Source organism: Schistocerca piceifrons, chromosome 6, assembly GCF_021461385.2.
Source record: "Schistocerca piceifrons isolate TAMUIC-IGC-003096 chromosome 6, iqSchPice1.1, whole genome shotgun sequence".
NCBI lineage: Eukaryota > Metazoa > Arthropoda > Insecta > Orthoptera > Acrididae > Schistocerca > Schistocerca piceifrons.
In genome coordinates, this window is record NC_060143.1 from 322,094,012 (window position 1) to 322,118,604 (window position 24,593).

The 24,593-nt window shown below is 43.2% G+C and overlaps 1 protein-coding gene across 1 annotated transcript in view; it reads right to left on the minus strand.

Annotated features, from left to right (window-relative positions):
* LOC124803003 (sodium-coupled monocarboxylate transporter 1-like) overlaps positions 1 to 24,593 on the minus strand; it is a 180,532-nt gene that overhangs the window by 55,502 nt on the left and 100,437 nt on the right. Inside the window, exons 8-10 of the mRNA XM_047264110.1 lie at positions 22,257 to 22,397; positions 14,065 to 14,173; positions 8,669 to 8,778 (exon numbers count right to left, since the gene is read on the minus strand). Of these exons, the coding sequence (XP_047120066.1) occupies positions 8,669 to 8,778; positions 14,065 to 14,173; positions 22,257 to 22,397 (360 nt within the window). The remainder of the gene's footprint in view (positions 1 to 8,668; positions 8,779 to 14,064; positions 14,174 to 22,256; positions 22,398 to 24,593) is intronic.

A 24,593-nucleotide genomic window follows, 5' to 3' on the forward strand; every position in this document is an offset into this window, starting at 1 on the left:
ACAGGCTAGTGAAATGAAGTTCCAGAGGAGCAGGTTGGGTGTAACAAGACGAGACAGATTGCGAAATGTGTATGTGAGGGAAAGACTAAAGGAGGAACCAGTACAGGACAGGATAGAAAAATCAAGACTGCAGTGGTATGGACACATGAAGAGAATGGATGAGGGAAGAATTCCAAAGAGGATGTTTGATCTGCAACTGGAGGGGAAGAGGCCCAGAGGAAGACCAAGAGATAGATGGGTGAAGGGAGTGAAAGAATGTGTGACGAGAAGAGGAGAGAACTGGACGAAGGTGGAAGAGGGGGAATGGTGGAAAGACAGAACACGATGGAGAGGCTTGTGTTCCCGACAGACCCAGCCAGTGGCTGGAAACTGTCCAAGATGATGATGATGATGAGTTTATGTTTTCATGACACGAAGGAAATGCAGCTAGTGAAATTTGTATTTTCTTTATAACTACATAAGCAGGAGCATTATTCTGTGGCTATTCTGAATCAAATGCATCGTATTTGGATTTTAGTATTATTTTAAAATAAGTATACATATCAAGTTGACGTTCATGGTGTCTAGTGTGGTTTTACAGTAACTGCTAAACTGTTTATGGTACACGTCTGTTATTCTGCTCCAATTAGTCTTCTCAATGAAAGCTCAGAATAAACTGATAAATGTTTATGGTAGACATCTCTTACTCTGTCCTTATCAGTCTTCTCAATGAATCTTCAAAGTGTTCAAAGCATTGAGATCCCAGACATTATCAAATTAGGATTGGACATTTTATTTCCACTAAAGTTAAGACTAATTATGACCATACCTGACTTTAATAGGAAGTTCCTTAGTAGAAGTTCTTCGCTGTAGCATAAAAATGAAGGCATCATTGGTGCTCTACACATAGTTATTAAAATGACAGCAACAAGAATAATAAATTATTTCCAAACCATGAGAAACAGCAGCCGCGAGTGCTACGACTTGTATCTGAGTATCGTCACAAGTATCGAGAGCATAAAATGTGACTTTAGGAAAGCACATGAATGTTTAAAAGATAATGTGATTTTCTCATGATTTGTGTGTCATAGAAGTTGTAAAGAGTAGCTTTATATTTTATGTTATCATAGTTAATACAGTAGCATTAATTATTAAGTAAGTTGAAAGTAGAAGTTATTGGTTAATCAGCTAATTTTGTACAATATTTTATAGAAAAAAATAAACAATTTTTTATCCGATGTTCTCCACTTCAATTGTAGGAGCTGAGGGTTCCGTTACCACTCTCCTGTGAGCCCAAATTGCACACAACACATTTTTTGTGTCCTGCAACCAAAGTAGAGGGGAAAATAAGAATTCAAACTTGATAAATTAGAACGGCCGTTGTGCTCATGTCACGTGTGGAGGGATAATGTGAACGTTACCAATCAGTGTAAAAATTTTGGGCTGCTTCTCGATGAACCGAGACTGGAACACATGTGAAGAAGCCGAAGAACAGGGTCATCAGAAAGTCTGATCCATCCATATATCTCAAGCCAAATGAGTGCTAAAGATGTTCTATGCGACAATGCACTAGGAATAACTTAAGAAGTGAAAACGTTACTACGCAATCCTGCAACAGAGGCAACAGAATTATAACCTCGAAAACATATAGTTCCATGGTTAATTGTTTGTTTGGTTCTAGGTACATGTCTGTAGTCGTGGTATTCACTCAAGTTTCTGTCCACAGTACCGTAGTAAGCTGGCAGAGGAGACGAAATGATCCAATTCATTGATATCTGGAATACCATGTACTTGTTCGTGTTCCGCAATTCTAGGGGATCAATGTCGCAAAAATTAATACGGATTTGATGGAAGTGTACTACAGCAGTGAAACATCATAGGAAACCTTAGACAGGTTGCGGAGAGGCTTCAAGTGTGGTGAAAGTCTGTATGACGAAAAACGCAGTGGCGGACCACCTCTCTGAAGAACCGCTAGTCGCAAGAGATGCGAAGGCTCTAGAGCTCGTAGTCAGGCGATAGTGTAAAAAGTGAAAACCAGTCACGGAGGAGTTTTCAAGATCTTGCACTAGTCTTTGAACATGACAAATACCGCCGCCCATTGGGTTCCGCAACTAATCACCCTCATTCGAATACTCTACCGAAAATAAACAGTACGGGAAATATTACAACTGTGGTTGAGCAACCCAGATGACATCTTTAACCTCCTAATGATCGTGGACCAGTGTTGGATGTACCACTATCATCCCGAGAGAAAAGAGGAAAGCGAGCAGTGGAAACACGTGGATTCACCACTGCCGAAAAAAGGTGCGAAAGCCCGAGTGTCTGCTTGGGAAGCTAAGTTAACTGCACTAGACCTCGTCATAACTCAGAGACATCCTTAAGATCCAGTTCGGGTAAAAATGTTCGTAAAGGAATTAAAACGCTATCAAAGTTACGGCTCTAGCATTGAACCTTAAGGAGGGGAATGAAAATTTTATTAATCAAAAGCATAAAATATGAATAATGGTGTGGCTATCTACGTTAATTGAAAAGCTAGTTAAATGAACTAATTGGTTTATTACAAAATTTGCGCCAAATTACAAAATTTACAATCCTAATAACATTCGAGTGATGTCGATCTACAAAATCGAGCACCTGAAATCATCATTGAAGCTAACGATTGACAAAATAAATGGAGAGGGTCGGAATCTTACTGCTCGTTACAAATTTCAAATGTGAACATTATTGATGCTCCCTACACATTGAATACGGTTGTTGAAAGACGGCTGTAAAATGTTATAAGCGAGCCAATGGACCTGTCTGTGCTGATAGGTTGAAATCGTTCTTATGAAACTTTAAGTACCGACTTCCCAACCTGCCAAAGCTTGCACTCTTGCGCAGCTTCATATTCATCGCCTTACGAGCACAGCACTGATGGAGACTGCAGTTGAAACAATAGCTAGTGCAGCCCAAGTCGGAGTGTTCTGCCACAGCAATGAAGACGGAATACTCTCTATCAGATCTGGATATGAAATCATTCCTGGCCCAATGTCGAAGTCTTTTTCCTCGTATGTCAAGACTGTTAGCACGCACCCTCCCGCCAAAAACTACGAGAGTCCATCTCTTGTAAGTTAAAGGCGCTCATTATTGGTATGACTATCTACCGTTAAAGAAACTCCCGCCTATAAATGTAGGATCTTGAGCGTCAATCAAAGCCCTCTCTTCCTGTCTTTGTGTTTGCTACCTTATGTCTATCTGACGCCAGAGAGCAATTGACTAATGGTGGTCTTCTATTGAAAACAGCTAATTACAGGCTGCGAGAAAGATGCAGGACAGAATGTGAGGCTATATCCCCGCTCACTTTCTTCCGCTCCAAACTCGCAACTTGTGTGGACTGTATCAGAGGGGCACTTCCCTTGGATGTAGTGGTGCCGCTTGTCACCCACCGAGGTCCGTTTCCGTTCGGCAATTGCGGAATGTTACGTGTTCTCGCATCTTCCAATGCTGGACGCCAAGCTGGCGCGTCGTGCTAGAGCCTAGAGCTTTTGCGCTGCTGGAGAATGGCGAAGCCAGCGGTCACTGCAATGCAACGCAGCTAATTCCTTAGTGGCAGTCTCCCGGAAGAATGCCAGTGGGGGGACGGGGGGGGGGGGGGGGGGGGGGGGGAAGGGCCGTGGTCGCTATTCTCCTCCCCAGACCAGCGAGGCCCTTTCTTGTTACCTGTCCTCAACACACGCCGCGAGGCGTGAAGTGTCCTCCGTAGGAAGTAATCAAGTAAACAGCTCACGTGTAAACAAACATGTTTATTTGAATAGAGAGAAACGCAGTTCAACTTAGTAATGAAAAATCTTGGGAATCATGAAACAAACTGAACTCGTTTGGTTAGGCACAGTTTCTCAAACTTCGGAAGGAGAAAACAAATTTTTACAATTCTTAACTGACTTAGTGTGATAATGGGGAAAACAAAGTGCTGTACCAAGTCTTGACCCTAAAAGATAGAAAAACAACACTGATCGTAAGTTCTTAACACTCTTCAGAAAAACACCGTCGGAGTAACGTTCTTCTGTCACTTAGAAAAATAACTAAGTCTGTTCAAAGTTCACAACACATTTAGGATAATGACAAAGTCCCATATAAATTCTAAATCTGACAACACTATCCGGTAGGGAATAGTTGGAGTCCAAGTTTAAAAGAAGGATATTCTATGTCCGGCGATGCCGAACAACAGGCACGCACATATTACAAAATCAAGAATCGGTCTTCCTGTCGGCGCCGCGGTTTCTGCAGAGAGACGAGGCTGAAGGATTGAGAACGACCATGCTGGCCCGAACGGTGAATGCGGCGTGGCTACGGCCCCGGAGTGAGCTCCTGATTGTGGAAATGTAGTAAGCATTCGTGCCCCAGCCCAGGTAGCTCGCCGGCCGATGTGGCCGAGCGGTTCCACGTGCTTCAGTTCGGAACAGCGCGACTGCTACGGTCGCAGGTTCGAATCCTGCTTCGGGCATGGATGTGTGTGATGTCCTTAGGTTAGTTAGGTTTAAGTAGTTCTAAGTTCTAGGGGACTGATGACCTCAGATGTTAAGTCCCATAGCGTTCAGAGCCATTTTTTTTCTAACCCAGGCAGCTCGTTATGCGGGAACTCGCTGCGCAGAGCCCGTGCACCGCCCTAAGTACAGCCGTCGGTGCCAGGATACATTCAGTCTTGCATCCTGTGACGTGGCTGGCGTAAAAAAAAGAGATCCGGGGCGCCAGCGACCTCTGCTAGCGCTTTGGTCGCCGTTTTGTAGTCGAGCGTGCCGCGGCAGCCCCGTATAACTTCTGCAAGGTAGCAGGCTGCTTTCTTAACTGGTATGTAGTTTGGGTTGCAGCCTTTATAGGCGCAAGATCTACCCGTAACAAGCACTGCGCTTGCCTCCAAAGCGAAAGAAATGCCCTACACCAGGCTTTATTGTGTAAATTAAAATGCAAATCAGACCGCTCAACCACTTTACTGTGAGTAAATTATTTCTCTCTTATTAAAAATGAACGTCTATGTATCCTATTGCTTACCGGTTTCGCTATGAATCTGCATAAGTACAAATATTTTATGAAAGGCGACAGGCCAGACGGCTTGCCGTGTTCCAAAAGTGAAGACTTAACGATCATCGAGTAAGGTGATGACGAGTCTTTTTTTGAGACTGATGTATGGTGCTAACAGATTACACTCGTACGGACGAGCTGTTAAAACCATACTACCGAAAACTTCCGATGTGGAGACTGGAGGCATTCAAGACAAAACGTCGCGGGAAGCTGTGCAAGGGAGTTTGCTCCTCTACAACGCCCAAGTTTATTCTGCACAGCAAACAGCCATACATACTGCCTCTTTGGGCTATGAACCCCCCCCCCCCCTCCTCCTTCCCTTATTCTACTGACTTGGTCCTCATGGAATTCTTCCTCTTTCTTCTGATGGAAAAACATTATATGGAAGAAATCTCCAGAACGACGAAATGGTGATTTTACTAAACACCCAAAATGCAGACTTCTGCAAACAAAGTCTCCATAAAATCATGGATGGTTGGGGAAAATGGTGCACTGGACGTTTATATGCAGAGAAGAATTTACAATCTCAGCAACTTTGTGGCCGTAATTTGATTTATTCGATATGATAGTTGGAACCATATGACTAACTCTCGTAAACCCTTCGTAATGACATTGAAACACATCATTTCCTAATTAATTTCCTCAGCATCATTTGATTTAATTCGACTACATTCCATTATCCTCGTTTTCCTTTCAGGACACTGCCCATTCCCTTCAGTTGCTCTTCCAAGTCCTTTACTGTATCTGACAGAATTACAAGGTCGTAGGCAAACCTCAAAGTTTTGATTTTTCTCCTTGGACTTCAATTCCAACTCCAATTTTTTTTTCGTTTCCTTTGCTGCTTATTCAGCGTACAGACTGAAGAACATCGGATATAGGCAACAACCCTCATTCCATTCTCAATCACCGCTTTCTTTGCATGCCCCTCGACTATCACAATTGCCGTATGGTTTCTGTACAAGCTGTACATAGCGTTTCGCTACCTGTATTTTACCCCTATTCCCTTCAGAATTTCAAAGAGAGTATGCCAGTCCACACTGTCAAAAGCTTTTTCTAAGTCCATAAATGCTAAAAATGTAGCTTTGCTTTTCCTTAACGTATCTTCCAAGATAAGTCGTAGGGTCAGATTGCCTCTCTTCTTCCTACATTTCGCCGGAATCCAAACTGATTTTCCCAGGAGTCTACTTCTATCAGTTTTTCCATTCTTCCGTAAAGAATTCGTGTTAGTTCAAAATGGTTCAAATGGCTCTGAGCACTATGGGACTCAACTGCTGAGGTCATTAGTCCCCTAGAACTTAGAACTAGTTAAACCTAACTAACCTAAGGACATCACAAACATCCATGCCCGAGGCAGGATTCGAACCTGCGACCGTAGCGGTCTTACGGTTCCAGACTGCAGCGCCTTTAACCGCACGGCCACTTCGGCCGGCAATTCGTGTTAGTATTTTGCAACCATGACTTATTAAACTGATAATTCGGTCATTTTCACACCTGTCAGCAACTACTGTATTGGGATTGGTATTATTATATTCTTCTTAAAATCTGAGGGTATTTCGTCTGTCTCATCCATCTTGCTCACCAGATGGAAGCCTTTTGTCATGGCTGGCTCTCCCAAGGCTGTCAGTAGTTCTGATGGAATATTGTCCACTCCCGGGGGCTTGTTTCGACTTAGGTCTTTCAGAGCTCTGTCAAATTCTTCTCACAGTATTATATCTCCCATCTCATCTTCATCTACGTCCACTTCCCCTTCTATAATATTGCTTCCAAGTTCAGCTCCCTTGTATAAACATTCTATGTACGCCTTTCTCCTTTCAGTTTTCCCTTCTTTGTTTAGAACTGGTTAACCATTTGAGCTCTGATATTCAAACAGCTGCTTCCTATTACTCCAAAGGCCTCTTTAATCTTCCTGTAGGGGGCATCTGTCTTTCCCATAGTGAAATATGCTTCTGAATCCTTACATATGTCCTCTAGCTATTCATGCTTAGCCATTTCGTACTTCCTGTCAATCTCATTTTTTAAGCGTTTGTATTCACTTTTACCTGCTTCGTTTGCTGTATTTTTAAATTTTATCCTTTCATCAATTTAATTCAGTATCTCTTGTGTTATCCGAGGATTCCTACTAGGTCTTGTCTTTATGTCTACTTGATCCTCTACTGCCTTCACAATTTCATCTCTTGGTCTCTTACTGTACTTCTTTCTCCAGCTCTCTAATCAACCGTTGTATAATGCTCCCTCTGAAGTTCTCAATAATCTCTTGTTCTTCAACTTATCCAGGTACGATCTCCTTAATTTCCTACCTTTTTCCAATTTCTTCAGTTTTAATCTGCGGTTCATAACCTACAATTTGTGGTCAGAGTCCACATCTGCAACTGGAAATGTCTTAGAACTTAAAATCTGGTTCCTAAATCCCTATCTAACTGTTATATGAGAATCAATCTGAAACCTTTCTGTGTCTCCAGGTCTGTTCCAAGTATACATTCTTCTTTTATGATTCTTAAACCATGTTTTAGCGATGACAAAATTATTCTCCACGAAAAATTCTACCAGGTAGCTTGCTCTTTGATTCTTTTCCCCAGTCCATATTCAACAACTATTTTTTCTTCCCTTCCTTTTCCTGCTATCAAATTCCAATACCACGCCACGATTTAATTTTCGTCTCTAACTATATGAATAATTTCCTTTATCTCATCATACATTTCTTCGATGTCTTAATCATCTGCGGGGCTATTTGGCATGCAAACTTGTACTGCTGTGGCACGCTTGGGCTTCGTGTCTATCTAGGCTACGACAATATGTTCACTATGCTGTTCTTAGTAATTTACCAGCAGTCCTGTTTTCTTATTCATTATCAAACGTACTCATGCATTACCGCTATTTGGTTTTGCATCGAAACCGTGTATTCACTTGACCAGAAGTCCTGTTACTTCTGCCATCGCACATCACTAATTTCCACTACATTTACCTTCAACTATCCATTTCCCTCTTTTAATTTGTGTAAATTTTTTAGTGTAACGTTTACAAAGTTCGTTCATTACCCTCGAGGGCTCGTTTAGATTAATAACATGAATGGTGGCGTAGTAGCGTTGTCACCAGAGATCAAAGGAGGTCGAATGCGGGAAGAATTCGTGTAGTCCGAAATTTTTGTACAGTGGTTGGAGGAAGTGCCAGGAATCCTGACTAGTAAGGGATGAGGGTAGAGAAAAGGTGCTTTAGAAGATCACTTCTGTATGTTTTTCTTTAATAATTCAAAAATCGTAGCCTCTAGCGAAAACATATCCCAATAAAAAACACAACTACATTAAATTTCCTACAAAAAGGTCTTGCTCTTTTTTTTCTGCGGCACTAATTGTTTGAGCGTAGCAAGTGAAAAAATATGAAACTCTCGCACGTGGTTTATTAAGGTCAGCTGTAACATCGTGGGTTGCATAAAACGATAGTGATAGGGGCAGCTGAATCACCGTGTATGGAAATATGGGAGGGCTGAAAGTGTAGCAGGTGCTGGAATCAACACATTTCACAGCATATAGAGTACAAACAGTCGTATTGCAGTTGGCCAGAGTGACGACGCAGCGACACAAAACGCAGCAGTCTCTGTGAGTTCAGGTGTGCTGTATACCTCTGGAGCACCTACCTGAGGGCAGCGCTGAAGATGCCGGCCACGAAGACGCCCGTCATCCCGGGAAGACCGCCCAGCGACTCCGCCACCATCAGCGGCAGCAGTTGATCCTTGGCTCGCGCCACCTGTGACCGCAGTGAACCAAGACCTGACTCAAAATCGCTACACGTTCCCAAGTGATATTAAAGACAACAGTTAACTACGAAATTCACAACAGGGTTATAAAAGGTTATTGCCTAAATGTAGGACTATACTCATCTTCATGACTAATAAGAGTAGGTCACGTGGATGATTAAATTTTGGGACTTGATATAAATTATCTCCAGACAGCCGCCATTAAAAGCAGTTTCTGCAATTCACTTCTCTCGCTCAAATGCCACAAAAATAACTTAATGTGATTTTTTTATTAACTTACAACTGATACTCATGACGTGTGAAAATGAGATGTGAACTCAAGAAACTAGTAATATCCAAATTAAATGACATAAAGATAACTGTTTGGAGATAATTTGTATCAGCTTCCCACATTGGACGATTTCATAACATAACAATAATGACCATATCATGGACTGAAAATATCAATTACTATAATCCCCACAATAATGTGGGTTTATGTCAATCAATGAGACATGTATATATTGTGCAACATCCGTCAAAAAAGTTCCGAAACTGGTCATATTCCTGACGTGAAAGTGACGTCAGTGCAGCTTGAAATAACAACGGTAAAACCCAGATGTACGTTCGACCAGTCAGTTGCGAACAGTCTAAAAGCATGTACCTTATATCTTGTCGAAAACTTATATGTTTACATGCTGACATTCTTAACTGAGCAATCACGGCAGATCTTTGTTTGCCAAACTTATATATGAGACCTGTCACCACCTGAAAAGCATAGAAGAGGGTACACGTGATACATGTGTGCTTTGTTCAATAATAAAAAGAGGTTGGCGTTATAACGATAAATGTGAACGATTTTGCACAGATAACCATCGGTGTAATGTCTCTCCACGCCCTCTGTAACATTTTTGGAATGTTATGGAAAGGCTGATGGCTGACAAGAGTACGGTCAGACCTGTTAATCACGGATTTTTTCGAATCTTAGGTATATTGCAGAGCGACCAGTCCTACCTGTAGTACCTGGCTTCTGGATTTTCATGCGACGGCCACTAGTTTCAGAGAAAATCTATTATCAAGTTTTATACGTCCCCTATGTGATCAAAAGTATCTGGACACCTGGTTGAAAATGACTTACAAGTTCATGGCGCCCTCCATCGGTAATGGTATGGTATGGTATTGGCCCATCCTTAGCCTTGATGACATCTTACATTCTCGCAGGTATACGTTCAATTAGGTGCTGGAAGGTTTCTTGAGGAAATGCAGCCCACTCTTCACGGAGTGCTGCACTGAGGAGAGGTATCGATGTCGGTCGGTGAGGCCTGGCACGACGTCGGCGTTTCAAAACATCCCAAAGGTGTTCTATAGGATTCAGGTCAGGACTCTGTGCAGGCCAATCCATTACATGGATATTATTGTCATGTAACCTCTCCGCCACATGCCGTGCATTGTGAACAGGTGCTCGATCATGTTGAAAGATGCAGTCGCCATCCCCGAATTGCTCTTCAACAGTGGGAAGCGCCGGCCGCGGTGGTCTCGCGGTTCTAGGCGCGCAGTCCGGAACCGTGCGACTGCTACGGTCGCAGGTTCGAATCCTGCCTCGGGCATGGATGTGTATGATGTCCTTAGGTTAGTTAGGTTTAAGTAGTTCTAAGTTCTAGGGGACTAATGACCACAGCAGTTGAGTCCCATAGTGCTCAGAGCCAGCCACAGTGGGAAGCAAGAGGGTGCTTCGAACATCAGTGTAGGACTGCCTGTGATAGTGCCACGAAAAACAACAAGAGGTGCAAGCACCCTCCATGAAAAACACGACCACACAATAACACCACCGCCTCCGAATTTTACTGTTGGCACTACACACGCTGGCAGATGACGTTCACCGGGCATTCGCCATACCCACCCTCTGCCATCGGATCGCCACACTGTGTACCGTGATTCATCACTCCACACAATTTTTTTCTACTGTGGAATCGTGCAATATTTACTCTCCTTACACCAAGCGAGGCGTCGTCGGCTTTTACCGACGTGAAGTGTGGCGTATGTGCAGCTGCTCGAGTATGAAATCCAAGTTTTCTCACCTTCCGCCTAACTGTCACAATACTTGCAGTGGATCCTGATGCAGTTTTGAATTCCTGTGTGATGATCATACGTTTTGCATAGTGTTATCCATGTGAAAGTGTCTGAACGTTTTTCGAAATGTTTGCGAATCGTGTAGCTTAAGCGAGACCGGATGTGGGAAACCGCCCATGAATAACATCCAGGCTGGCCTACACATCGGCGCTCGTCGTTAACCCACCGTACAGTGGGCCAACACACTTCAAAATCTGGACAGAATAGAAAAAAAGGTTCATGTTCCGACTTTGGTCCTGCGAAATGTTGTGTAAATCATACTGGGGCATATTTTCGCAATGCTGCGGTGTCATTTCAATCTCAAGTCAATATGATACGTCCTGTGACAGTTGACGCTAAACAGTCAATCGGGCGACGACACATCTTTCAGACATTCTTACTGTGGCCTGTTTAATGTATGACAGGTATCCTGCATAGTTGTCAGGATAAAATACGATGGGTAGCACTGCAGATGGTATGTTTATGAGATTTTTAATCCGTGTAAATTTCAGTTTCTGCACAGCCGTCCAGGCGGCCTCCTCTCTTGTGTTGAATCATTCCTTCCATTACAAGGGTGTGTTGCAAAGTGATGCCACCGAATTTTTAATGTGAAAACTAAGAGTTTTAAATAAAACAAACACCATTAACATTCTGTATCTTTATTCTAGACTATGTGATCAAAAGTATCCGGACACCCCCAAAAACATACTTTTTTCATATTAGGCACGCTGTGCTGCCGCCTTCTGCCGGGTACTCCATATCAGCGACCTCAGTAGTCATTAGACATCAAGAGAGAGTAGAATGGGGCGCTACGCGGAATTACGGACTTCGAAGGTGGTCAGCTGATTGGGTGACTTGCGTCATACGCCTGTACGTGAGATTTCCACACTTCTAAACATCCGATGTGATAGAGAAGTGGAAACGTGAAGGGACACGTACAGCACAAAAAAGTACAGGCCGACCTCGTCTGTTGACTGACACAGAACGCCGACAGCCCGCATCTCGTGGTCGTGCGGTAGCGTTCTCGCTTCGCACGCCCGGGTTCCCGGGTTCGATTCCCGGCGGGGTCAGGGATTTTCTCTGCCTCGTGATGGCTGGGTGTTGTGTGCTGTCCTTAGGTTAGTTAGGTTTAAGTAGTTATAAGTTCTAGGGGACTGATGACCATAGATGTTAAGTCCCATAGTGCTCAGAGCCATTTGAACCATTTTTTAGAACGCCGACAGTTGAAGAGGTTCGTAAGGTGTAATAGGCAGACATCTATCCAGACCATCACATAGGAATTCCAAACTGCATCAGGATCCACTGCAAGTATTGTGACAGTTAGGCGAGAGGTGAGAAGACTTGGATTTCATGGTCGAGCGGCTGCTCATAGGCCACACATCACGCCGGTAAATGCCAAACGACGCCTCGCTTGGTGTAAGGAGAGTAAACATTGGACGATTGAACAGTGGTAAAACGTTGCGTGAACTAACGAATCACGGTACATAATGTGGCGATCCGATGGCAGGGGGTAGGTATGGCGAATGCCCGGTGAACGTCATCTGCCAGCGTGTGTAGTGATGACAGTGAAATTCGGAGGTGGTGGTGTTATGGTGTGGTCGTGTTTTTCGTGGAGGGGCCTTGCACCCCTTGTTGTTTCACGTGGAATTATCACAACAAAGGCCTACATTGATGTTTGAAGCACCTTCTTGCTTCCCACTGTTGAATTCTGAGACGGCGACTGCATCTTTCTACACGATCGAGCATCTGTTCATAATGCACGGCCTGTGGCAGTGTGGTTACACGACAGTAACATCCCTGTAATGGACTGGCCTGCACAGAGTCCTGACCTGACTCTTACAGAACACCTTTGGGATGTTTTGGAACGGCGACTTCGTGCCAGTCCTCACCGACCGACATTGACAGCTCTCCTCAGTGCAACACTCCGTGAAGAATGGGCTGCCATTGCCCAAGAAACCTTCCAGCACTTGATTGAACGTATGCCTGCGAGAGTGGAAGCTGTCATCAAGGCTAAGGGTGGGCCACCACCATATTAAATTCCAGCATTATCGATAGAGGTCACCATGAACTTGTAAGTCATTTTCAGCCAGGTGCCCGTATACCTTTGATCATATAGTTTATGTCTTTATTCTTCGTGTCAAAATATTTGCTGCTTTCTGCTGCCACAGGGCTCCATTGTGTAACATGGTGGTTAGTAACGTAACTACGTCGATGCGTGAGGAACATCGTGCTCTAATCGACTTTCGAATTCGTCCGCACATGAAGCACCCTCTCGTTCAGCCGGGCCACAGACCAGCGCTGCGACATCTGGAACAGTCCGGCGTCTTGTGTACAGTGTCGTCAAACCTCCTCCCGACGTGGCCCCACCTTATCTTCATTTGTTTCCAAAACTTAAAGAACAACTTCAAGAATGGACCTCCGTTTGATAGTGATGAGGCACTGCAAGCAGAGGTGAGGTTGTAACTCCCTCAACAAAGTCAAGCAGTTTGCAGTGACAGTACCAACAAACAGGCATCTCGTTGGGAGAAATGTGTTCGTCGCAAGGGAGATTACGTTGAGAAATATATATGTAGTCATGAAGAATAAAAATGTAGACTGTAAATAACGATTCATTTAGTTAAAAGCTTCAAGAGTTTTAACGCCAAAAATTCAGAGACAGTACCTTTCAGCACGCCGTCATACATTAATTAAAAAAGTATTGTGTGAGCAGGGATAGCCAATTAAATGTCTCATGGTATTCATATCAATTCAGTTTCCACGTACTGGCCCTATGTGTGTCAACCGGGCCCGAGCGACAGCCATGTCATCTTCTGTCAATGCCGTCGTTCAATGCTGTATGGAGAGGCATGTCTCAGCACATCGCTCCCCTGGCCATAGGATTTTTTGACGCTGGAACCGCTACTAATCGGTCGTGTAGCTCCTCTGTTGAGGATGAGTGCACCCAGTAACAGTCCTCTCAACAAGGAAAAATCCTTGGCAGTGCCGTGAATCGAACCAGGAACCTTCCCATTGCAGTCAGCCGTGCTGAACACCCAGTTACGGAGGCGAACTCTTACAGTACTGCCTCACTGGTATTACACCGCCTTTATTTTTTTAGGTGCTGCTTTTTCACACCGTCTTACGGTCTGCGGTTCTACCCAAAGATTTAAAATTCCAGTAGCGCACTGCTTTACGCTACAAACGCGTACCTTGGTGGTGAGAGGATCGCAGTCGAAGTACCTGGCGAAGATCAGGAGGCCGCTGTAGGTGCTCAGCAGGATGAGGCTAGCAGCACCGGCAGTGAATATCCACACCGCTCTGCAAATAAAAGACATGCGAAGTTCAGATTTCCACCGTTGTAAATTGTCGCCGGCCGGTGTGGCCGAGCGGTTCCAGGCGCTTCAGTCTGGAACCGCGTGACCGCTATGGTCGCAGGTTCGAATCCTGCCTCGGGCATGGATGTGTGTGATGTCCTTAGGTTAGTTAGATTTAAGTAGTTCTAAGTTCTAGGGGACTGATGACCTCAGCAGTTAAGTCCCATAGTGCTCAGAGCCATTTGAACAATTTTTGTAAATTGTCATTTTAAAGAGAAGGTGTTAGGCTATAGTTCCGTAATGTACTTACTCAGAACGTAATAATCCTTAAATGCGTAAATTTCTTTGTGAATTTTGTTTTTCAGCACAACACAAGCGATACAAGTTTTTAATGCAGATGAGCTTTATATGCACGTTACATGAATCACAAAAAGCAAAACGGGTGCTTAATTAATCTAACTATGACACAGAAAGGGGAGAAATATGAAGCTATAAAACTCTTTCATTGTCTACCCATGGAAATAAATTCTCTGACAGATAACAGACGTGTTTTCAAATGTCAAAGACGTACACCACAGAGGAATTTTCAGGCAGATATAGTTATTCATTAAAAACCCTGTAAATGGTCAGGAGGTCTACATCTACATCTACGTGGATACTCGACAAATCACATTTAAGTGCCTGGCAGAGGGTTCATCGAACCACCTTCACAATTTTCTATTATTCCAATCTCGTATAGCGCGCGGAAAGAATGAACACGAGCTCTGATTTCCCTTTTCTTATCGTGGTGATCGTTCCTCCCTATGTAGGTCGGTGTCAACAACATATTTTCGGATTCGGAGGAGAAATTTGGTGATTGGAATTTCGTGAGAAGATTCCGTCGCAACGAAAAACGCCTTTCTTTTAATGATGTCCATCCCAAATCCTGTATCATTTCCGTGACACACTCTCCCATATTTCGCGATAATACAAAACATGCTGCCTTTCTTTGAACTTTTTCGATGTACTCAGTCACTTCTGTCTGGTAAGGATCCCACACCGCGTAGTGTAGGCAGTCTCCTTAGTAGGTCTGTTACATTTTCTAAGTGTCCTGCCAATAAAACGCAGTCTTCGGTTAGCCTTCCCCACAACATTTTCTAAGTGTTCCTTCCAATTTAAATTGTTCGTAATTGTAATACCTAGATATTTAGTTGAATTTACGGCTTTTAGATTAGACTGATTTATCGTGGAACCGAAGTTTAACAAGTTCCTTTTAGCACTCATGTGGATGACCTCACACTTTTCGCTATTGAGGATAAAAAAAAATGGTTCAAATGGCTCTGAGCACTACGGGATTTAACTTCTAAGGTCATCAGTCCCCTAGAACTTAGAACTACTTAAACCTAACTAACCTAAGGACATCCCACACATCCGTGTCCGAGGCAGGATTCGAACCTGCGACCGTAGCGGTCACACGGTTCCAGCGCCTAGAACTGCACGGCCACCCCGGCCAGCTATTGAGGGTCAACTGCCACTTTCCGCACCATTCCGATATTTCTCCTAAATCGTTTTGTAGTTTGTTTTGATCTTCTCATGACTTAATTAGTCGATAAACGACAGCGTCATCTGCAAACAACCTAAGACGGCTGCTCAGATTGTCTCCCAAATCGTTTATATAGATAAGGAACAGCAAAGGGCCTATGACACTACCTTGGGGAACGCCAGAAATCACCTCTGTTTTACGCGATGACTTTCCGTCAATTACAACGAACTGTGATCTCTCTGACAGGAAATCACAGATCCAGTCACATAACTGAGACGATATTCCATAAGCACGCAATTTCACTACGAGCCGCTTGTGTGGTACAGTCTCAAAAGCCTTCCGGAAATCCAGAAATACGGAATCGATCTGAAATCCCTTGTCAATAGCACTCACCACTTCATATGAATAAAGAGCTTGTTGTGTTTCACAGGAACGATGTTTTCTAAACCCATGTTGACTGTGTGTCAATAGAGCGTTTTCTTCGAGGTAATTCAGGTATCCACATAAATAATATTTTTTTGTTTTTATTTTTTACTTGTGTATAACTGTATAATATTTGTTCTGGTGACACATTCCACATTAAAACGTTTATCGTGAATGTGCTCTGTGGAACAAGAAACTAACTAACTAACTAGGACCTCGTGTTTCTCTCACTGCGTTGTCACGTGACTTACCATAGAATAAAATACAGGGAGCGAAAAGTTATCTGCAACTCATTCAGAAACCACACAACGGTTTGCAAAACTCCTTATGCGTAAAAATGTTTGCCTGAACTAGAAAATTAATTAAGCGCCTTTCAAAACAAAGCTGTGATTATTGTGCACAATGAAATGTATAACGGAAGAATTTAACGACCCAGGTATGGACCCTAAAGTGGAGAATTACGAATTAATAAATTTGATATGAATAGAAGGTGTATAGAAACAAGTTTTGGTTTAACTCACTCATTTATTCAATTAAAACATACATTAAAAGGGTATTAGTGTGAAAGAATATCAACTGACTTCACGAAGTCCCCGTAAATGACGTTCTGAAAATTACTCGCAAACTTTTATCTAAACAAACTATAGTAACTGTTGGACAGATTGTTATTGAAAAAATCATGCATCTACTAAAACAATATGTGTCGATGCATGCGTTGGGAAAGGATAGATTCGAAGACCTTGGTAAACAATGGAGTGAGGGAGACGGGGTTGTAGGAGGACTTATCAGTAGAAGATTTGTGCAGTTTGAGGAAATGTAGGATTTTGGAGGTTTTCCACAGTTGAGGATAGAAACCTGTGGAGTAGATAGTGGTGGAAAGTGTTGCAAAGATGACTAGAAAGAAAAGGGGGTGTTCTTTGATGTGTTGATAAATGACTGATTCGTAACTGCGGAAGTGTTGCGTTTCTTGTGGAGTACTTGTATTATATCTTGCGCTGTAATTGGCGTATTTAAATCTGTTTATGGTTTGGAAGCTGGAATCTGGGACCTAGGGGTGGTACAGCAGTGTTTGTACGTTTGTGGGTGGTAGGAACAATGAGTAAAAATGAGAGTCATCACGGACGGAGAAAATGTCAGAGTCATAGGATGCAAAGCTTTACTCATGTTGTCAAGTAAGGGGTGGTTGTTGTGAAGGAGTGGGTAGTGAGATATGGGATGATCGATGGAATGCTTTCCAGTACTTGGAAGAGTTAATGGGGAGTGCAGTGTTGAGTCTGATTGACGCATGTCTGGCGCCAACCCCCGGCGGCTTTTCTTTTTTTACTAAATTCCTGACTTGTCTCTGATCTTGACAGATGCGTGTGAGTGCGAGTGTACCCCTGTCACGAGGGCGCAAGAGGGAGCAATAGAGCGATACAAGCGACAGGGTTCTTAAGGGAAGGAGAGAGGATGGTGAGGGGACAGGGTATATGGTCTTGGAAGGAATGTGGGTGAATGTAACCTCTGACAAGGTCTGCTGCAGGAAGGACGTGGCATGAGTAGTATCGTCAGGTTGCTGGAAAGTTAGGGAGTGGCTCTGAATCTGGGTTTCTATGGATTCCTCGCAGGCATTCCAGTTTGACCGCAAGTAATCTTGGATAACTCTTGCATGGAGATTGAGATGGGATGCAGGGAGATGAGATTGTGCGTAGGAGATGGTGAGGAGTACAGGTAGGTGGCCACTTCCAATCGCATCGTGGACTTCTGCAGTTAGTCGTCTGTCCGCAGCTCGTGGTCGTGCGGTAGCGTTCTCGCTTCCCACGCCCGGGTTCCCGGGTTCGATTCCCGGCGGGGTCAGGGATTTTCTATGCCTCGTGATGACTGGGTGTTGTGTGCTGTCCTTAGGTTAGTTAGGTAGCATATCCAGACACTCCGGGATGATGATGGCATTGGAACAGAGGATGACACGCGTAAATCTGAAATACTAAACACCTTTTTCCAAAACTATTTCACAGAGGAAGACCGCACTGCAGTTCCTTCTCTAAATCCTCACACAAACGAAAAAATGGCTGACATCAAAATAAGTGTCCAAGGAATAGAAAAGCAACTGGAATCACTCAACTGAGGAAAGTCCACTGGACCTGACGGGATACCAATTCGATTTTACACAGAGTACGCGAAAGAACTTGCCCCCCTTCTAACAGCCGTGTACCGCAAGTCTCTAGAGGAACGGAAGGTTCCAAATGATTGGAAAAGAGCACAGTTAGTCCCAGTCTTCAAGAAGGGTAGTCGAGCAAATGCGCAAAACTATAGACCTATATCTCTGACGTCGATCTGTTGTAGAATTTTAGAACATGTCTTTTGCTCGAGTATCATGTCGTTTTTGGAAACCCAGAATCTACTATGTAGGAATCAACATGGATTCCGGAAACAGCGATCGTGTGAGACCCAACTCGCTTTATTTGTTCATGAGACCCAGAAAATATTAGATACAGGCTCCCAGGTAGATGCTATTTTTCTTGACTTCCGGAAGGCGTTCGATACAGTTCCGCACTGTCGCCTGATAAACTAAGTAAGAGCCTACGGAATATCAGACCAGCTGTGTGGCTGGATTGAAGAGTTTTTAGCAAACAGAACACAGCATGTTGTTATCAATAGAGAGACGTCTACAGACGTTAAAGTAACCTCTGGCGTGCCACAGGGGAGTGTTATGGGACCACTGCTTTTCACAGTATATATGAATGACCTAGTAGATAGTGTCGGAAGTTCCACGCGGCTTTTCGCGGATGATGCTGTAGTATACAGAGAAGTTGGAGCATTAGAAAATTGTAGCGAAATACAGGAAGATCTGCAGCGGATAGGCACTTGGTGCAGGGAGTGGCAACTGACCCTTAACATAGACAAATATAATGTATTGCGAATACATAGAAAGAAGGATCCTTTATTGTATGATTATATGCTAGCGGAACAAACACTGGTAGCAGTTACTTCTGTAAAATATCTGGGAGTATGCGTGCGGAACGATTTGAAGTGGAATGATCATATAAAATTAATTGTTGGTAAGGCGGGTACCAGGTTGAGATTCATTGGGAGAGTCCTTAGAAAATGTAGTCCATCAACAAAGGATGTGGCTTACAAAACACTCGTTTGATCTATACTTGAGTATTGCTCATCAGTGTGGGATGCGTACCAGATCGGATCGGGTTGACGGTGGAGATAGAGAAGATCCAAAGAAGAGCGGCGCGTTTCGTCACAGGGTTATTTGGTAACCGTGATAGCGTTACGGAGATGTTTAACAAACTCAAGTGGCAGACTCTGCAAGAGAGGCGCTCTGCATCGCGGTGTAGCTTGCTGCCCAGGTTTCGAGAGGGTGCGTTTCTGGATGAGGTATCGAATATACTGCTTCCCCCTACTTATACCTCCCGAGGAGATCACGAATGTAAAATCAGAGAGATTAGAGCGCGCACGGAGGCTTTCAGACAGTCGTTCTTCCCGCGAACCTTACGCGACTGGAACAGGAAAGGGAGGTAATGACAGTGGCACGTAAAGTGCCCTCCGCCACACACCGTTGGGTGGCTTGCGGAGTATAAATGTAGATGTATATGTAGATGTGTAGGTTTAAGTAGTTGTAAGTTCTATGGGACTGATGACCATAGATGTTAAGTCCCATAGTGCTCAGAGCCAGTTAGTCGTCCAAGGAGATTGGAACACGCTGAGACGACAACAGAGGTCGTGTTGCTTTCAGGACGGGTATAGTGTTGCATGGGAACAATACAGTCAACCTATAGGACTCGTCACCATGTAGTAAAGTTTGACATATGAGTACAAACTGTATAATGAAGGATCTAAATTGTCTTTTCAGTATTTACAGATTGTGCACTTTGTAATGTTGTTTTCAGCATCGGTATATGCTACTTATGTCTGCTGAAATTTGCTAAGAAGCATATAATAAACATTTTATTGTATTTCACTTTCGCTTGGCAGCCATGACACCGATTGAAAATTTCATCAGCAGTGTCTACATATATTTGCACTGATAACTACATTTTACATTTTTTGATTATAAAATAAAGTAAGGAAAGATAGATTATAATTTTTACGCCAGTTTGTTACTCCTGTTTTAATATTTTATGGAATGAAGTTTTTTAATAAGTTTTAATTTATTTATTTATTTATTTATTTATTTAACCTGATCAGATTAGGGCCATCAGGCCCTCTCTTACATCGGACCAGTGTTTCACACATGCAGCATTTCACACATCAGAGTTGCATCATGACAATACTTTCAATAAGAAAATTAGATTACCCTAGTCACAATATGAATAAAAAATAATGACTAAGACCTAATAAAGTAAGTACTGGCAGTATTTTTACGACAGGTGCTATACATACAAATTATGATAAAAGTAATAATAGTAACAGTAAAACAAATTAAATAATAATGATAAACATGAGAAAAATTGGCAATAGTAATGAAGATTTGTGCAGATGTACGTTAATATCTTGGTGTGTAAAGTAGATGTTTACTAGTATAGCGAGTTTTGGGTGAGGAAGGCTTAAGGAGGGGGAAAGAGGGAAGTAATGAGGTGAAGTGCATTCGTGTACAAAGGAAAGCATTACTGTTGCTTAAGTAGATACGTCATTAACTGTTTTTTGAAGCTGGACATGTTTTTAAGTTCTCTAACATACCGAGGGAAGTTATTCCAGAGTCGGGTTCCCGCTACTGCAAAGGACTTGGAGAAGGCGACTGAGCGATGCAGTGGAACAGAGAGGATTTTATTATGATGGTAACGTGTGTTTCTGTCATGTTGTTCAGACATAAGCGCTAAGGACGAGGAGAGATATGAGGGACAGTGTACATTTATAATGGACTTAACGTATTGCAATATTTGTCGCAATGCTTATTTTAATTTATATGCCTCCTGAAAAAATTATACTTCACTATGATTATTATTTCCTTTTATTGCAATACATATATTTTATTTTAAGCCATTTTTTATAATTGGATAATGGAAATGGTTCAAGTGGCTCTAAGCACTATGGGACTTAACATCTGAGGTCATTAGTCCCCTAGACTTGGAACTACGTAAACCTAACTAATCTAAGGACATAACACACATCCAGGCCCGAGGCAGGATTCGAACCTGCGACCGTAGCAGCAGCGCGGCTCCGGACTGAAGCGCCTAGAAGCGCTCGGTCACAACGGCCGGCATGAAAATGGTGAGCGCTGGCCATCCAATATGGTGTAAATCGAGGTTAACCGTATGGAATTGTAAGCAGTGGACCCCGTTTGATTGATGCTTGTACATGTCTAGGTTATATTGTAACATGTGTCATTACAGGTATGCTGAGTCTACATGAATACGATATGTAGTCGTGCAGTTGGCGCTGTGTACAACTGTGATTTGGTTCTTGGTTAGTGCACTTTTTCAATGCTTGATACCTGTGTTATTTTATATTTATAGCAATAATGGTAACTGTGCTGTTAGCTTAAATCTAGATCTGCAATAATATACACATGATATTACGACCGATGCAGTATTTCTTTATGTCGCGAATTACATCCTGGTCGCCGGCCACTGTGGCCGAGCGGTTCTAGGCGCTTCAGTCCGGAAGCGCGCTGCTGCTACGGTCGCAGGTTCAAATCCTGCCTCGGGCTTGGATGTGTGTGATGTCCTTAGGTTAGTTAGGTTTAAATAGTTCTAAGTCCAGGGGACTGATGACCTCAGATGTTAAGTCCGATAGTGCTTAGAGCCATGGCATCAAACCTGATGAACTGCAGGTTCTTTTACCTTTTTCGGCACAATCTCAGCGTTCCTGCCAAAGGAAGAGGATACGATTTCTTAATTATTTTCTGTGGTCTGTTATCCCATGAGATCCTTAACACTGCCGCAGTCACTCCTCTTGAACTTGGGCACTACTGCTTCCTTCAGTATTTCTAGGCTAAGTGGACAAGTTGACATATTCCGAATATTACTTGAAGTTCTTCCATTTTACAGTGCCAAAATCTCCTGACAGTCTGAGGAGTACTCATCGTTGCACGCTGTTCACTGCTTGTGCTCGCGTTACCGGTATCATCCTGTCACCCTAGACGCACAATGGCCGTTAACATTGCTTCTTGGTATAACTGTACTATTGCCTTACGACTGGGATCTGTACTCACATGTTGGCCTTGGTGAGCGTGGGCAGCGCGAGGTACCGCTGGACCATTATCTGGTTGATGCCGGCATTGTAGAGGTACTGCATGAGGCCCCCCACGAGCAGGCTGGGCAGCGCCATCCGCACCCTGGGGTCCACATCCAGCCTGTGGGCGAAACGTCAGCTCTGTCACAAACGCTGCTGCTCTCTGGTACGCACAGTTTGCTTCATTATCCAACACCAACACATGCAGTTCGCCATTAAAATTGCAACACCAGGAAATACAACAAATAACGAACTTTTACTTTTGTCTATACAGTACAGTAGGAAGAATACATGATAACATTCGTGAGAGTAAGAACCTTCAACATCGCAGCGCGTCAGCAATCATTGGTTAACATATTTAAAAAAACTAAAATCCGCCTCGATTGCGAAAAAAGCACCTAGTGTTAAGTGTTAACCCAGGTTTCGGCATAGATAACTACACCTTCTTCAGAACAACAATAAAACCCACAAGTGCCTAATAAGACCTCTGTCAATGATTAAAAGAACACCATAGCCCCGTCTGCCCGGGGCGAGCTCTGGGTCTCAGATATAAAGAGCATATTCCTACTAGAAGCGGTGACGGCACTAAGGGCTCTACTTATGCGAAACACCTTGTGCAAATGGCTCATGCGCCGAGCCCTCTAGTTAATATCGAGTTACTTCATGCCGAGGTTAAGGGCTTAAAACTGGATGTTTTGGAAGAAATGCAGATCTTTAAGCATCTGAATCAGGTTAAAGACAATATCATCAATGACCAAATAGAAAATTTTTTGAAGGTTTCGCGCCTTTACTTTGTTCTTCATACTAGTAAATTTGATGATCTGTCGATTATCACATGCGCGCGCTGATTGGCGAGCGCGGTTGGTCAAGCTGTTCATCTTCTTTCTTTTTATCCTCATTTTCCTTTTACGATGAAGGTGATTTTAGACCGTTGAACACCTCATGTTTTTCCCTATATCTTTATTACCACGACGTCTTTAGATTACGTCCCCTCAGCCCCCCCCCCCCCCCCAGGCTAACTACTGGCTTTAGGTATAGTTTTTAAGAGTTCCTCCTGTTGTCATAGGTAGTTTTATATGCAAGTTTCTTTAGTAGCATAAGCAACCATGTGCGGCTGTTTTTAGGTTTCATCTCCTATTTAGCTCGTCTCTTGTTCTATCCATTTCATTTTTTGATATACGTTGATCCACGGTTGGGAATATATATATTTAGCCCCAACCCATGTATAAACTTTCTCGTATTCGTATGCGCATGCGCATGCGCATTCAAGTAACTTCCCTTGTCTTGCGCATGTGCATAGATAGAGGGTCAGGCTTCTAAGTGAGCGACCGTTTGTAGCTCCAGTTTATGGCGGGTCATGGCCCATCGAACATAGGCCGGTGTGAGGTAGAGCGTACACCATTAAGTTAAGTAGTGGTTTTGACTTTGTACATATGTACTGTTTGTGTTTTCCTTTTCTTTTTCGTTTATAAAAGTATGGCTATGGTGTTCTTTTAATCACTGACAAAGGTCTTCTTAGGCACTTGTGGGTTTTATTGTTGTTCTGAAGAAGGTGTAGTTATCTACGCCGAAACCTGGGTTAACACTTAACACTAGGTTCTTTTTTCGCAATCGAGGCGGATGGTTAGTTTTTTTTTTTTTTTTTTTTTTTTTTTTTTTTTTTTTTTTAAATTTGTGAAAGTACTCAGTGCAGGAATTATATACTGAGTAACTCAAGTGAACAGGAATAAGCTCTGCTGCTTGGAGATGTTATAATGACGCACTCCAATGGTTAATTACATTATTCTGTTGTGGTATCTCGCCCCTTTCCCTCACTAACTCCCGTAATATTTTATATTCCGGTCTTCCATTTTCTGAGGATTCAACAGCTTCTTTAAAAAGTGAAAGAAACTAACTCTACTGTCAGACCAGTGGACCAACACATGCAAACCGGCCTCCGTGTCATCCTTTGCTATGTGGCTTCATTTGGATGCGGTATGGAGAGGCTTGGGGTCAGCACACGCCTCTGCTGGCCGTTGTCGGCTGTTCAGACAGTGGAGCCCTAATTCTCTCTCTCGTAGCTCCTTACTTATCTTCACGAGGCTGAGAGCACACCGTTCCAGTTCTCTCATGAAGAAAACGTGTCGGCACCAGGAACTGAAGCAAGATCCTCCACGTGAAAATCAGACGTGCAGACCATTCGCATAAAACAGCTGCTTTAGCTGGTGAAAACACCCATCCAAGCGGTTTTTGTCCAACTTAACTGAAGAAAAAGACGTCATTTCCTGATGAAACATGTGAATACGGGCAATGAGACATTAATTCGGTGTTTTTCTCC